At 36.8% G+C, this 16,932-nt stretch overlaps 1 protein-coding gene across 1 annotated transcript in view; it reads left to right on the plus strand.

The window, feature by feature from the left end:
• LOC110451284 (sialin-like) overlaps nt 1–16,932 on the plus strand; it is a 29,701-nt gene that overhangs the window by 1,397 nt on the left and 11,372 nt on the right. Inside the window, exons 2-6 of the mRNA XM_021499209.1 lie at nt 1,498–1,586; nt 4,252–4,345; nt 5,870–6,015; nt 7,407–7,494; nt 14,431–14,520. Coding sequence (XP_021354884.1) covers nt 1,498–1,586; nt 4,252–4,345; nt 5,870–6,015; nt 7,407–7,494; nt 14,431–14,520 — 507 coding nt within the window. The remainder of the gene's footprint in view (nt 1–1,497; nt 1,587–4,251; nt 4,346–5,869; nt 6,016–7,406; nt 7,495–14,430; nt 14,521–16,932) is intronic.

Raw genomic sequence — 16,932 nt, forward strand, 5'->3', positions numbered from 1 at the left:
ACTGAAATTTCAAAAATCTTCTTCTCAAGACCCAGATATGGTAGAATCAAATACTCTTCATAGATGGAAGGGTCTTAAGGTTTATGACCCTAGGGTCTCATGTTTACCCCCTGGGGAAGGAGGGGGGGGGGCAAAATTTATTATTGTTTATAATGGCAAATGATACTTTGAATATTACATGTTAATAACTTGATTGGAATTATAACCTTGAATTGACAGTTTGATACTTTGAAAATTTTGAGCCAGCCCTACCTCCAAGGGCTGTAGGGTGGGGCTCAAAGGAGTCAGTGTGCTAAAATTTCTTCATTTTCCTTGTTAAAAATCAAAGGTGCTAGTTTCAAATCCTTTTTAGTCTGAAATCTGTATGCTAGATATTGAGTAAGGGGGTTTTATTGTTTTTTGTCACTTTGAATAATATTTCTGTTCATGTTAAAAACAAAATCAACTCTCTGTATAAATATATTAGGTGACCGTTAAGGCCCATGGGCCTCTTGTTTCAATAAGATTCATCAGTTTGGAAATATATATCCATCAAAGTTTCTCTTTATACAAAAACAATGTACATATTAAACAAGTCGAAGCGATTCAACGCGTACTGGCCCCTTTGTCAAGCTATGACTAGGTGAGCAATTTGTGCTGAGTACTGTTAGTGTACATGTACAACGATGTGACAAAATTGTAAACTTCAAAATTTATTGTGGCTCAACGTTTTGCATAACTCTAAGGAAATCTAAACAAATTCAAGATGTTTTTGTCACAAACCCCAGAGCTGTGCTAATGTTCAGTATCATAGATTCTCGCACCTCAGACAGAGATATCCCACGTGACGTCATACCCCATGCTAGATTTTTCTATCTCGTCCGATCTGTCTTGCACCTTTACGTGACATTTCGCGGATTTTTTACACTGCGATGTATTCATCCATGCGTTGACTGCTTGAAATTGACAATCTGCATTATAAATGTTCTATTTTGTTGTTATATGTATAGTTTTGATGTTGTTAGATATTTGAATATATTAGTCTCGGGCTAAGATTCTGTAACATCCCAACCTCGGCTTACGCCTCGGTTTGGATTTTGTTACAGAATCTTAACCCTCGACTGAGATTACCCGATCTCGTTCAGTTACAGGTAATAGATTTTATTAAACCATACTAAACGTTGTTTTTATTTTTTCAATGATGCCATTGTTAGCAGCTTGTCTGTTATTCAGAATGCATTGAAATTTTGAGCTGCACATGACTTTGAAAAACCTTAACTTCATTTATTTCTGTTCAGTACTTTTAGTCAGTTATTATAAGTTACAAGTATGGCATAGACTGCATCTATCTAAAATGTAGTTTGTGTAAAGTTCTGAAAGTAGTCTTGTCACAACTGACAAAACCTAATAAAAATCCTGTTTTGGCATTAAACATCAGAACAAGCTGAATATATTTCAAACTAAAAGCTACTTGAACTAATACTATAGTTTTACTGTGTTATTTATTTGTTTACACAGGTAATGTGTATGCACTCCGTGTGAATCTCAGCATTGCTTTGGTTGCCATGACGACTAATTACACCTTTTACATCAATGGGACGCAGCAGGTATGTTGTTTATCATTAATATCTGACTTGGGTTGACATGGACTATAGACTGTCAGTGTGGAGTTACATTTTGGCCCTATGTAATAATCTATGAACTTGGTTTTTCAGATTTAGATTGTCAGAGGCTATTTTAGATATAAGTTACAACTTCATAATCATCGAAAAAACAAAATTCAGCTCACCTGGTCAGAAGGACCAAAGTGAGCATAATTGCCATATTATTGTCCATCTGCCAACAATCTCTTTAAACAATTTTTCTCAACTGTTGATTGAAATTTACCCAAATTGTACTGGAAGCATCCCTAGGGGGCTGGGGGTCAGGGTTGAAAATGAATAATTTGTCCAAATTTCTTTTAGCGACTTCTTTTCTAGAACAAAGAGATGTATATCAGCCATAGTTTGTTAGAAGCATTCCCAGGTTGTAGGGGTTCCAAATTGTACCAGTTAAAGAGCTGACCCCTTGGAGGGGACTGATGACAGGGATAGGGCCCAAAAGGGGTAATTTAGCTATACAGATTTAGCCACTTCATCTCTAGAACTAAGAGAGTGATATCAACCATATTTGGTTGGAAGCATTTCTCAGGTGGTGGGGATTCAAATATATACAAATGGGGGGGGGGGGGGCTGAGAGATGTGGCAAAAAAATATTTAAACTTAGAAATGACTCAGATCCCAACACCCATTTAGATATTCAGATCCCCATCCTTTAACCATATAGTGTCATCTCAGAGTCAGGTTTTATGTTTTAAGCTTACCTACCACATGGTACAGCGTCCTTTGTCCGGCCGGTGTCAACTTTTTAATTTAAACAACTTCTTCTCAGTAACCAAAAGGCCTAAGATGATGATATTTGGCCAGTAGCATGCTGGCATGGGATGAAGGGCTACCAAATGTGTTCAAATAAATGACCTTGACTTATATACAAGGTCACAGGGGTCAAAACCTTTAAACAACTTCTTCTGAATAACCAAGAGGCCTAGGGTGATGATATTTAGCCAGTAACATGCCGGGATGAAGGGCTACCAAGTTTGTTCAAATGATTGATCTTGACTTATATCCAAGGTCACAGGGATCAAATATGTTTAAAACATTTTAACAACTTCTCCTGAATAACCAAGAGGCCTAGGATGATGATATTTGGCCAGTAACATGCTGGGATGAATGGCTACTTAGTTTGTTCAAATAAATGACCTTGACTTATATCCAATGTCACAGGGGTCAACACCTTTAAACAACTTCTTCTGAATAACCAAAAGGCCTAGGGTGATGATATTTGGCCAGTAACATGCTGGGATGAAGTACTACCAAGTTTGTTCAAATGAATGACCTTGACTTATATTCAAGGTCACATGGGTCAAGTACGGTATGTTGAAAACTGTGAACAACTTCATCTTTATAACCAAAAGGACCAGGGTGATGATATTTAGCCAGTAACATGCTTGGATGAAGGGCTACCAAGTTTGTTACAATGAATTACATTGTACCTTCACCCATTTGCGAGGTCACAGGGGTCAAATAAGTTGAAATTTTTAAACAACTTCTGAATGATCTAAAGGTCCAGGGTAATGATATTTGGGCAGAAGCATGCTGGTATGAAAGGCTGTAAAGTCTGTTCAACTTATTGTCCTTGTTTGACTTTCAAGGTCACATGTGTCACATGTTTAAATCTTTTAATAGATTCTTTTGAATCAAACACTGGTATTTTGCCTGTAGATGTTTTTCAGTCCACTATTAAGACTACAAGTGTAAGATTAATACCAGGTGAGCGATTCAGGCCCATTGGGCCTCTTGTTTATTAATTTGAATGGGGCCTTATTGTCTGATTTTGGGAAGAAAATAGACCAATTGGGAAGGAATTTTTTAGAAGTAAACTGCACATTTTTGTAATGATGCACTAGCATGAAATAGTCCCCAAAAAGTCCCCAGAAAAAACCCACTGAGAATAGACATAGACGAAAGCATTTATGCTGTCAGGATTGCTGAGGGATCTGGCCCCACCCATGGAGACTTTGTCCCTGGGACTTAACTTTGAAACAGTCGAGATCCCCTCCCCATAACCAAATATACAGTTACTTGGCATGAAGAGACAATTACAAGTATGTTACCGGAATTGGCCATGGGGTATGCTCCCACCCTTAGGGACTTAGTCCCTTGGTCATAATATGAAAACTTTTGAGATACCCATCCTATTACAATACACAATTGCTGAGCATCAAGATTTGGATACTATACTATACCTGGGATTATATTTTTTACCATTACTGTTTAAATATCCAGGTGAGCGATACAGACCTTCTTGGCCTCTTCAAGTTCATTAAACCATAATTTTAAGTATTACAGTGAAATCCACTTATTATGATATCGGTTATTATGATATATCAGTTATTATGATATTTTTCCCATGTACCGATTTTTTCCTTCTTTAACTAAGCAAAAAAATTTGTTTATTATGATATAGTCAAAGGTAGGAACCCGTTTATTATGATATCCTATTTGCCAGAGAAAAATATCATAATAACCGATATATCATAATATAACATTGTATAAATGTGTCCAGTGAAATATTTGCGAAATATTTCTGAATTTGTATCCTATTGATCGCTGTCTCAGCTTGGCATGGTAAGAAACAAGATTCACATATTTTGACATGATTCTTATTTTCTAGATGGTGGGCCCCGAGTTCCAGTGGACTCGGCAGCAGGAGGGACTGATCCTAGGGGCCTTCTTCTATGGGTACATCGTTACCCAGATGCCTGGAGGTAAAACTTTATAGGTTTTATATTATTTTGCTCCCGAGTGAGTCATATCTCAACTTAGTTCCTAAAGGCTAAAAGTTCTGCATTGTATATACATCTGTAGAGACGAAATCATATATGTTACCAGGATTGGTCTCAGGGGTCTGGCCCCACCCAGGAAGACTTAGTCCCAATGTCGTAACTTTGAAACAGTGAGTGTGTAAATCAGTGAAAACTTTTGTTAATGTATTATAAAAATCACTGGTCCACCTAATGGTCTAGTATATAAAATTAGGTCTGATTTAATAAGTAAAGAAGTAATCTGTGTGTCTGGCCTTGAAAGAGCTAGAGTTGTTTTTTCACATCTAGTTATATCCACACTAACCTTGTTAACTCATTCACCCCTGAAATTTCATAATCAACTATTCCAACCTTTGAATTGGAAGAGTTCACATGTGTCTTCAGGAGTGAATGAGTTAAACTACCAGGATAGAAGAAATGGCTTCAGCCTCTAAAATTATGACATTATCTGTCTATGATTTGAACTGAGACATCATCGGACAAATTCTTGCATTGTATGAAATAACAGACTAGTTTACGTAACAGGATGATTTAGACACTTAATCTTAAATAGAACTGAAAATACATTCAGCTACATTTTAAAGTGGTAGAAAAGATGTAATAGACGTGTGTTAGTATAATAGTTAAGCGGAACTGGGCTGGGTCGATTGCCAGGGTCCATGTAGCTCAATTGGTTAAACACCTGTCAAGGGTTTGGAGGGTCCCTTGTTTGAATCCCGGTCTGAAATTATTCCCTAAAGCGCAAAGCTAGAAGGCAACAGTAATTCTGTGTTCAAACACGATCTGCCATATTATAATGGAACATATTTTCTGAGTTTCGAAAAATGTTGAAAAATGTGTAGTTCACACAAAAGTGGCCTTTAATAATATTGGTAAAAAAAAATCTTAGCCTCATTATATTTGTTAATTATTTATAAAATGACCAATGTAGGAATGAAAGATGAAAAATGATCAATATCTCGAGTAATTCTTAATGGGTTAACTTCAAACTTCATAGGATGGCTCAAACAAGTTAGATCACTGCAATTATTGGACTGTAATTAACGGAGTTATGGCCCTTAATTAATTTGCCCAACCATTGTCCGGTCGATATCTCTAGTAGTTTTCAATGGATTAACTTCAAACTTAATAGGAAGGTTCATTATCATGATAGCTCAGACAAGTTCGATAACCACTATTGGACTCCAACCATAATTTATGGAGTTATGGCCCTTTATGTACAACCATACAGACAACTGCCTATGCCGATGAGCGTATCATGTTCTGCTTTCGCGGTCCTTGTTACTACCTAATTTCTCCTTTAGTTTGCTTGTTTTCTTTGTGCTATTTTGTTACATTATGAAAGTGTATTGGTTGAAAAGTTGTGTTTTATTTAACTGAAAATTTATTAATCCATGCTTGACTGTACATGCATTTTGAGTAATGTGAATGTATCAATTCTAAGCCATTTTGTTGAACATTTTGCAGGTTTTTTAGCCAATCGTATTGGAGGAAAGCACTTGTTTGGAGGTGGTATCCTGGTGACTGCTGTTTTGACCCTACTGACCCCTCTCTGTGCCCGCTGGAATCTGTACCTCCTCATCACCATCCGCGTTATCATGGGGCTCTTCGAGGTAATTTAAAGATTCAATTATTTTAGACTGAAGTTGAGATTCTGCAAGTTTCAGGGTATAAAGTCATTGGTCGTCTTTAACAGCAGCAGGCTTCTTTGTATACCACAGTGATGAATCCAGTAACCTATTTCAGAATTTGTCAGAATATGATTTCTAAATTTCCAAAATAGATGGTGTGTTTTTTTTCTCAGATTGGAGTGTTTCCTGAAGCTCAGAAATGCACCCTGGGTCCACAACTGTAATAAACAAGGACAAAGAACTCAAAGAATGTGATATATAGAATTTATGGCTAATAAAAATCTATATTCTTTATATTATAAAGAAAATGAAGTCAAAAATATCAAAAATTGTCCATCCCCAGACCTTGGTGCCTTGATACTTTTAGAATCATAATTTTCGTTTTAGTGTCATGTTGAACCTATTGCCATGGCAGCGCTATATATAGCTAGCTACCACCTTTTGACCAGGATTACTGAAAATCTTGGGTGACCAGCTTGTCGACTTATTGGTGAAATTTCTTAGTGTCAAACCCTGAATCAGCATAAAAGGATTCTGATGTGATATAGAGATAATAACACCAATTATGCAAGAAAAAGCGCTTTTAAATGCCTGTACACATATATAGTAGAAAAGCTGTGGAACTCTTTACTCTTCATTATTTATCCGGCAATAAGCCCATGCCTGGTAATAAGCCCACCAACTTCTATTGCAATTCAGTAGACTAACTAATAAACTTTCTACTTGAAACTGATTTAAAATGTAGTACTAGTATAACAATAGTTATCTGGCAATAATTTTTGCCAGTTAATAAGCCCACCCATTTCCATTACAATTCAGTAGGAATGAACTCTCTACTTAAAACTCATGTAAAATGTAGCAGTAATCTCGTTAAAAGCCGATTTCCGCCAAAAGTAGCTTACTATTCATCATCTTTTAACCCCCTTTTTTCAGAATATGTAAAGGTCAGTATTATAGTACAGTATGTGAAAATTCAACCAGTTCTTTTGAAGTCAACCATCTATTTTAAAACTTGGTGAGAACACTGTAGTACCAGTATTACAGTATTTATCCAGCAATAAGCCCATGTCTGCTAATAAGCCCACCCATTTTGATTGTAGTTCAATAGAAATGCCTTTAAATGCTATATAAATGCCCCGAAATAAGCCCAAAAACTCTCTACATTGCCTGGTAATAAGCCCATACATTTTGATTGTAATTAAAAAGAAATGCCATAAAATGCTATTTACATGCCCTGTAATAAGCCAAGAAACTTCCTTCGTTGAAGTGGAAAATATGTGTTGTCTCCATGGGCTTATTGTACGATAAGTACATTTAACTACTGCATTGAAACTGGACCCTGTATTTATATATATATATATATATCTTACCAGGGTGTGACCTACCCTTCCATTCATGCTGTCTGGGCTAAGTGGGCACCTCCAATGGAGAAGACCAAGCTTGCTACCTTTGCATTTGCAGGTAAGTATTTTTTTCTTACCATGATCTGTTCTGATTTACATTACCTGTTATGTTTTACTATTATTTTGTTTTTAGCTTCAAACTGGGTTTTATTTCCCCGGTATCTTTACATCATCTAATCTCACGCAGGAGGCCTCTTAATCCCTTCATTCACTCTTCTCTTTCACATCTTCTCTCAATCTACAAATCATTCACTCGTTCTTTCTCATTCATTTCAATAATAAATAAAAGAAAAAAGGATCAAAATGATATGTGAAATTACACAAACCATTCCTTCTGTTATGTTTTACTAACCAGATCCTGTAAAGGTTGTTTTTGTTCACATGGTTTTAAATTTCAAATTTATTGTGGTAACAATTTTTTGACGAAAAAAATACAACTTCCAAAATTGGTAGGAATTTAATCTGTGCTTACCATAGCACTCCGTTCTAATGGCCACTAGACTTGAAATCTGTGCAAAACAGACCCAAACAATTGATCATTTATACAAATCTGTTGAAGTGCTGGGAGCCATTGGTGAAGTTTCTCTCATTAGGACCACATACACCCTCACATGAAGTATTAATATGTAGCTCTACAGATTAATTCAATAAAACTCTTCTTAAAAGATTTGTCAATTAGAGATCTCAACAACCTACAAAGTCATATCAATAAAAAAAAATTAATAAAAATATGTAAACTTAGATATATATTAGGTAGGGTCATACAAAAAAGACAATATTGATAATCTTACATTGTACCAGGATAGCAATTTGTTTTTGTGAAGACTATTTTGTGAGGTAAAATCAGTCAGGATTCAAATCTCACAAACCACATTTAAGTATATGATATCCAGTCGGTAAGATTCTCGTTAACAAATTATCACAACACTGGCCATTGCTTTGCTGTTCCACACATCACTTCTATAGGCTGACTACAGTTAACATTGAAGAAGGGACACAACTCTTTCAGACAGACTACCGACAAGATCCAGAATTCCAGTCTTTACATTCTCAATGGTTTGCTATCCCAGCAAAAGTGTATTTCATGATGCGGAACATCTGATCTATTGACTCTCTTTATAAATAATGTGCTTCTTGCAATCAAATCATCTATATTGTAATTACAATTTATCATTAAACACTCCTGATTTCAAGAGAATACAGCAGTTTACAATAGTCATCCATTGTCATCGGGTTCTTATCCAATGATGAATTTTTAGAGGTTATCATATGACCGTTTCCATATCCTACTCCATATCAGACCTAGGGGACAAAGGTCTGAGGGCTGATATAGAGTTAGGATATTGAAATAGTCATAGAAAAACTTTTTATGCCCACGCCATAAAATGGGGGGGGGGGGGCATATATAGTGTTGCCCATGTCCGCCCATCCCATCCTGTCGTGTCGTGTCCCGTACTGTCCCATCCCATCCATGAGCGGGGGCATTTATGTCTTACAGACATTTTCTAGTTAATCATATATATACTGCTTTATATCATCAAAATTATTAGCAGCAACATATAAAAGGCAGATTATTTATATTCCGTGTGCTAAATATACTGTATACAATTTTCACCGCAGTTTAATGTTCGCTTTTCTTGCCCGCTGTATTGAGGGCGAATTTATTAGAACAGTGAATATTAACAAACAACATAATAGGCACAGTACAATGTAATTAAATGTGAAGGACGAAACTAACACTGGGTGAATACGGACTATTCTGGCGAAGGACGAAAATTTGACGGGCGAACATTTTCAGGTATACAGTAATCACATCGTACCTTGAATCAAACACAATGAACAGAATAGCAAATACAGATGGATATGCAGATTGTACCCTACCAGTCTGAAGTGTGATTTGTATGCCCCCGCCATAAAATGGGGGGGGGGGGGGCATATAGTTTTGCCCCTGTCCCGTTCTGTCAAGTCCCGTCCCATCAATGAGCGGGGGCATTGCCCTCATGAAAAAAAATTGCTGAATTTTGCTGAACATTTAACTGAATTTTTGCTGAACACTTTGCTGAACGAATGCTGAAAACCCACAAAGCGCAATTGCTGAAATATACCTGAATTTGGCCCGAATCCAGGCATTTTTCAGCAAAATTCAGCAAAATTCAGCAAATGTATTTCAGCAAAGTTCAGGAATGTTTCAGCAAAGTTCAGGAACTTTACCAGCAAATTACAGGAATGTTTCAGCAAAGTTCAGCAATGTTTCAGCAAAGTTCAGGAACTATACCAGCAAATTACAGGAATGTTTCAGCGAATTTCAGGAATGTTTCAGCAAAGTTCAGTAACTATACCAGCAAATTACAGGAATGTTTCAGCAAATTTCAGGAATGTTTCAGCAAATTTCAGGAACAATTCAGAATTGTTTCAGCAAAGCCAACTGCTATGCATAAGCAAACCTTAGCAAATCTTAAGAAGGCAAGAATTACACAAACCCTGATGATCACTACGGTACAGTATAATTTGTGTGATCATGTCTTGTACTAATTCCCTAAGGAACTCTATCTAAATCAGAGATTTATAACGATAGATCGTTATAAATTTCTGATTTAGATAGAGTTCCTTGGGGAATTAGTCTTGTACATGTAGTTAGAAAGTGACAGTATTATTGTTCCATTATTGTTCACAAATTTCATATTGAATACTTTGAGATTGTTATATTTTATGAGATTGTGTCATCCTGTACGTATGCTGTTTTAAATCATAATGTGAGATGTTGAAGTGTGTAATTACCTAGAATCGTATGCTGAAAGCTTACATAGTCCGATATGAACACCGAAATCTGTACTCTTATTGTTACGGGAATTCGGGTGTAAATGAACTCATATTGCTGTATTTCATCAAATTGTAACATGATACAAGTATTCCATTCAAATAAGATCGTAGTAATATGTTGTGAGTCTCTTAAATTAACGATATAAGTGAGTAAATGCGTGGTGAAGACTGCATATTGAACCATTCAATGTGTAAGAGCAGACGATAAGTCCACCGCTATTTGTAATCTGTATTTTTACGGGAAACACACGTTTATACTCAAAACGATTGTTCAGCGTGTTGAGATAACATCATACCTGTCATGTGTATTCCATTTAATCATACTGTCTGAACTTTTATAGTCAATTAGAGTCGAAAGTTTGTCTCTGACTTAGCGGTTCGTCTTCTACGGCAGCCATATTTGTTTATCTTTTTCGGTTTCACTCGGGAGTCAACCACATAGTATTTACTCGGATCTCTCGGACTTTATCCACTTAGTATATTAAACGCGGGAGATATGATTGGCTAGCTATATAGCTAGCACTTTCTATAAATTTTGACCATCAACTTATATTACTTCTAACTACACTTGTTTCAGTTAATTAATGATCATTAAAAAAAAAAAAAATATATTTAATAATCATAAAAATTAGTATCATGAGCATTTAATTCTCATTTCTTTTATTCTTGAAAACAATAATGGCTTGATTTTTTTTACAGAACAGTTCAGCATTTTTCAGCATTATCCTGAACAGTTAAGCATCTTTTCAGCATTATCCTGAACAGTTCAGCATTTTTCAGCATTATCCTGAACAGTTCAGCATTTTTCAGCATTAACATGAACAGTTCAGCATTTTTCAGCATTTTCCTGAACAGTTCAGCATTTTTCAGCATCATCCTGAACAGTTCAGCATTTTTCAGCATAGTGCTGAACAGTTCAGCAGTTTTCAGCATTAACCTGAACAGTTCAGCAGTTTTCAGCAGTTTTCAGTTAAGTTCAGCAAAATTCAGCATCTGTAGAAACTGTGTAAGCAATGGTTCAGCATCCAATTTTAGTTTCAGCAAATTTTCAGCAACAGTTCAGCAAATCCTCAGCAAAATTCAGCAATTTTTTTTCATGAGGGTTATGTCTTACAGACATTTTCTAGTTATGAAAAGTGTTGAACTGGAAGTTAAACAGATACGGGGCGTGGCGGGCAGATATGGGGCGTGCCGGGCAGATATGTCGTGTGCTAGGGGAGATATGGGGCGTGCCGGGCAGATATGTCGTGTGCTAGGGGAGATATGTCGTGTGCTAGGGGAGATATGTTGTGTGCTAGGGGAGATATGGGGCGTGCCGGGCAGATATGTCGTGTGCTAGGGGAGATATGTTGTGTGCTAGGGGAGATATGTCGTGTGCTAGGGGAGATATGTTGTGTGCTAGGGGAGATATGTCGTGTGCTAGGGAGATATGGCTGGTCCAGGATATATGGCCTATGCACAACTAGAAGTATCACACATGAAAGACAACTCATATCAAGTATATGGTAATGATTATTAAACCCAAATATCCAATCAGCGCAAAGACAACATCAACATGTCGGTTCTTTATCACTCATAAACTTGCCAAAGTCCATGACCGTTTTCGTTTAAACGGTCAAACCGGTCGGACCACTGTTGTTCGTTTATTAAATAAGATCGGACCTGGTAATCTGATGCTGCTTTCAAGCGAGCCTTGACCAAGCTTTGCAAGGCCTGCATAAACATTTGCAGGTCCGCCAGGATTTATACCCGAAATTGTTACATTTATAAACGGTCAAACCGGTTGTTCCGCATAAACGAACAGGCCCCATATGTACAGTCCTTTTAGACACCGATTTTCAGCATCAGCTACAAAATCAGAGATTTTGAAAAATTACAGATCTTTACAGATTTTATCTTTATGAAAAAGTGCTAATCTTATACATCTCAATACTGTCTTAATGTATTTAAATATTAGCAGGGTCACAGTACACATACCGGTATCATAGGTTACATCAGCAGTAATTTAACATTATGGCAATGGCTTGACATACTTGCCAACTCTTCCTATCAAGGAGGGAAACTCCCGATTCTGGACCCTTAAATTTAGCATTTTCAACCAGTGAATTTGCTAAACTATTCCTTTATTCTAAGAACGAATTATTTCATCTAAAAATCAACCCAAAATATATATTTCTCTCATTTCCCTGTGTGTAAGATAGAATTGTCCAGGGTAAGAAAGGGGTGTAGGAAATTTCTATCTTACACCCCATTTCACGTGACGTGACGTGACAATGGCTCAACAATGACGTGACGTCACTAATTTGGAACTCTCTGATGCCGCAATGCGGAAAAAGCCACGTGGTGAAATTAAAACCTTTAGCGATATATTTACCGTACACGTTCGAAAGATGTGATTAATTTTTCTGCGTAAACTGTGTTTACAAATATGGGATATGCTTAATCTGGATGGCTTATTCGTTTTTGTCTAAAAAGCTCATTGGAAAATTTGATATTTTCAAAATGGTGGCCAGTCCAAATGCATTTTCATGGTTTCTGAGCTTATTCTGGTGGTTGGAATGAGAGAAAAATACTCTTTCATGCCCAAGGGTGTAGGATAGGGAAATTCCACCCTCGGGATTTCCCTAACCTACACCCCTTGGCATGATAGAGTCTTTTAAAGGGTTATTTGGTGTCTAAGGGTTATATAAGGGGTTTAAGCGAGCAGAATCTACCCCATGGAAATTTTTCAAAAAATGGAAAGTGTGGCTTGAAGCAAATTTAACCCGAGGAGCTGACACTTTTCAGTTTAAATTTTGTGAATGAAATGCCACCTAAGGTGTCTGGCTGAAAACTAAAAACCAAAATGTGAAGAAATTCACAGTCTTTGTCATTTTATTAGGTCACCTTAGACAAAGTCTCAAGTGACCTAATAGACAAAGTCTCAAGTGACCTATTGCGATCGCCTTTTGTCCGCCGGCGTCCGGCATGAGTCCGTAAACAACTTACATTTTCGACTTCTTCTCCAAAACCCCTGAGCCAATTTCAATGAAATTTTGCAGAAACCTTCCATGGCCAAAGGTCAACTAAAATTGTGAATTTCATGACCCTGGGGTATCACGTTTCTCCCTGGGGCGGGGGTACACTTTACTATAGTTTATATAGGGAAATCACATTTTGGACTAACATTTGTTTCATTACCATTGGAAGTAATTCAATTTAGGTTAGCATTATCAGTATTGGATAGCGGTTTGATTGTATGCACATATCAGCCCTGACTGACTCCCAGGGGGTGATGGGTGGGGCCAAAAAGGGTCAAATTGACTAAAATTTCAAAAATCTTCTTCTGAAGACCCAGATATGGTAGAATCAAATACTCTTCATAGATTGAAGGGTCTTAAGGTGCTTTACCAAATTTGTGAATTTCATGACCCTGGGGTGTCACGTTTCTCCCTGGGGAGGGGGTACACTTTACTATAGTTTATATAGGAAAATCACATTTTGGACTAACATTTGTTTAATTACCATTGGAAGTAATTCAATTTGGGTTAGCATTATCAGTATTGGATAGCGGTTTGATTGTATGCACATATCAGCCCTGACTGACCCCCAGGGGCTGATGGGTGGGGCAAAAAGGGTTGAATTGACTGAAATTTCAAAAATCTTCTTCTCAAGACCAGATATGGTAGAATTAAATACTCTTCATAGATGGAAGGGTTTTTAGGTGCTCTACCAAAAATTGTGAATTTTATGACCCTAAGGTCTCACGTTTACCCCTGGGGAAGGAGGGAGGGGGGCAACATTTGTTATGGTTTATAAGGGCAAATGGTTCTTTGAATATTACATGTTGAAAACTTGATTGGAATTATAACCCTAAGTTGACAGTTTGATACTTTGAAAATTTTGAGCTATCCCTACCCCCATGGGCTGTAGGGTGGGGCCCAATGGAGTCTGTGCTAAAATTTCTTCATTTTCCTTGTTTAGAATCAGAGGTGCTAGTTTTAAATACTTTTCAGTCTTAAATCTGCATGCTAGATATTGAATAAGGTGGTTTTATTGTTTTTTGTCTCTTTGAATAATACTTCTGTTCATGTTAAAAACAAAAATCAACTCTCTGTATAAATATATCAGTTGACTGTTAAGGCTAATGGGCCTCTTGTTTTTATTTTTCTAATTGTCCTTTATAAAATTTCAGGTTCTTACTTCGGGACGGTGATATCAATGCCGCTGTCTGGTGCCTTGGCTGAAAGTGCCGCAGGATGGCCGTCAATATTTTACGTGTTTGGTAAGAGTGCATTTCTACACATTTACTGTTAAAGCTATTATAATGTAGATAAGGCTGTCCATTTTGTGATTCAAAAATAAAACTATTTACAATCACAAATATATATAATTGTAACACTAGATTCTTTCTCAATTCTGCATTTCAAATTAAATCATGTATATTCATGATATATCTGTATTTCCTGTTATATCTGTTATATTTAAGTTTAGAAATGTATACACATATTAACATATTATTACCTCACCTGGCCCGAAGATTTTAAACAACTTCATCTGAATAACAATATTGACTATGGTGATATTTAGCCAGTAGTATGCTGGGATAATGGGCTATAAAGTTTGAAGGTGTTTAAATCTTTTAACAGCTCATCTTTTTGTATGACGTTGAGTGTGGGATTAATACCAGATGTGCGATGCAGGCCTATTGGGCCTCTTGGATTACTTTACTGAAGGGTTACTAGACTAGTATGTCATTGTTACTAAAGATGTTACTAGACTAGTATGTCATTGTAACTAAAGATGTTACTAGACTAGTATGCCATTGTTAATAAAGATGTTGCTAGACTAGTATGTCATTGTTACTAAACATGTTACAAGACTAGTATGTCATTGTAACTAAAGATGTTGCTAGACTAGTATGCCATTGTTACTAAAGATGTTGCTAGACTAGTATGTCATTGTTACTAAAGATGTTACAAGACTAGTATGTCATTGTAACTAAAGATGTTACTAGACTAGTATGTCATTGTAACTAAAGATGTTACAAGACTAGTATGTCATTGTTACTTAATTTGTTACTAGACTAGTATGTCATTGTTACTAAAGATATTGCTAGACTAGTATGTCATTGTTGGCTCACCGAGTCCGAAGGACCAAGGTGAGATTATGCCATACAGTGGCGTCCAAAACAACTTCTCCTTCTTAACCACTAATTGGAATTTAACTGAATTTGAATGGAAGCACTCCTAGGTAGTGGAGATTCAAAATTGTACAAATGGTGGGGCTGACCCCCCAGGGGGCTGAGGGGCAGGGGTCAAAAGTGGATGATTTGGCTATATTGCTACAAACGACTTCTTCTGTAGAACTATGCACTGGATATCAATCATATTTGGTCGAAAGCATTCATTGGAGGCGGGGATTCAAAACTGTACAAATGATGGGGCTGACCCCCCGGGCTAAGGGGTGGTTCCAAAAAAAGTGTATTAATTGGAAATGGTTGAGATCCCCAACGTATAACCACATATATACAATTGCTGAGTAGAAAGAGAAGAATGCATATATGCCCCCAGGATGGCCCTGGGATCTGGCCCCACCCTTGCAGACTTAACCCCTGGGTCATAACTTTGAAACGATTGAGATCCCCACCCCAAAACAAAAAGAGACGAATGCAGTTATGATATTAGAATGGTCCTGGGGTCTGGCCACAACCCTAGGGACCTAGTTTCTGAATCACAGATTAGAAACAGTTGAGATCCCCACCCCATAACCATACATAAAATTGCTGGGCATGAAAAATCTAATACAGATATGCTTCAAGGATAGGCCTTGGGGTCTGGCCCATTCCCTTGGATCTCATTTGGTGAATATTTTGCCATGATTGCTTAGATATTCAGGTGAGCAATACAGGCCTCTAGTCTGGGCCTTTTGTTACTAAAGATGTTACTAGATTAGTATGTACCGTTACTAAAGATGTTACTAGATCAGTATGCCATTGTTACTAAAAATGATACTAGACTAGTATGTCATTGTTACTAAAGATGTTACTAGACTAGTATATCATTGTTCCTAAATTTAAAGATGTAACTAGACAAGTATGCCATCGTAACTAAAGATGTTACAAGACAAGTATGCCATCGTAACTAAAGATGTTACTAGACTAGTATGCCATGTTTACTAAAGATTCAGCTAGACTATTATGCCACCGTTACTAAAAATGTTACTAGACTTGTATGCCTTTGTTACTGTATATGTTACTAGACAAGTATGTCACTGTTACTAAAGATATATCTAGACTAGTATTCCATCTTTATATGCCAGTGTTACTAAAGATGTTACCAGACTAGTATGCCCTCGTTACTAAAGATGTTACAAGACTAGTATGCCATTGTTACTTAAGATGTTACAAGACTAGTATGCCATTGTAACTTAAGATGTATCTAGACTAGTATGCCATTGTTTCTTAAGATGTAGCTAAACTAGTATGCCATCATTACTTAAGATGTTACAAGACTAGTATGCCCTTATTACTTAAGATGTTACAAGACTAGTATGCCCTTATTACTTAAGATGTTACAAGACTAGTAGGCCATCGTTTCTTAAGATGTAGCTAAACTAGTATGCCATCATTGCTTAAGATGTTACAAGACTAGTATGCCTTTGTTACTTAAGATGTTACAAGACTAGTATACCATTG

The sequence above is a fragment of the Mizuhopecten yessoensis genome, unplaced genomic scaffold (genome assembly GCF_002113885.1).
Source record: "Mizuhopecten yessoensis strain PY_sf001 unplaced genomic scaffold, ASM211388v2 scaffold5913, whole genome shotgun sequence".
Lineage (NCBI taxonomy): Eukaryota > Metazoa > Mollusca > Bivalvia > Pectinida > Pectinidae > Mizuhopecten > Mizuhopecten yessoensis.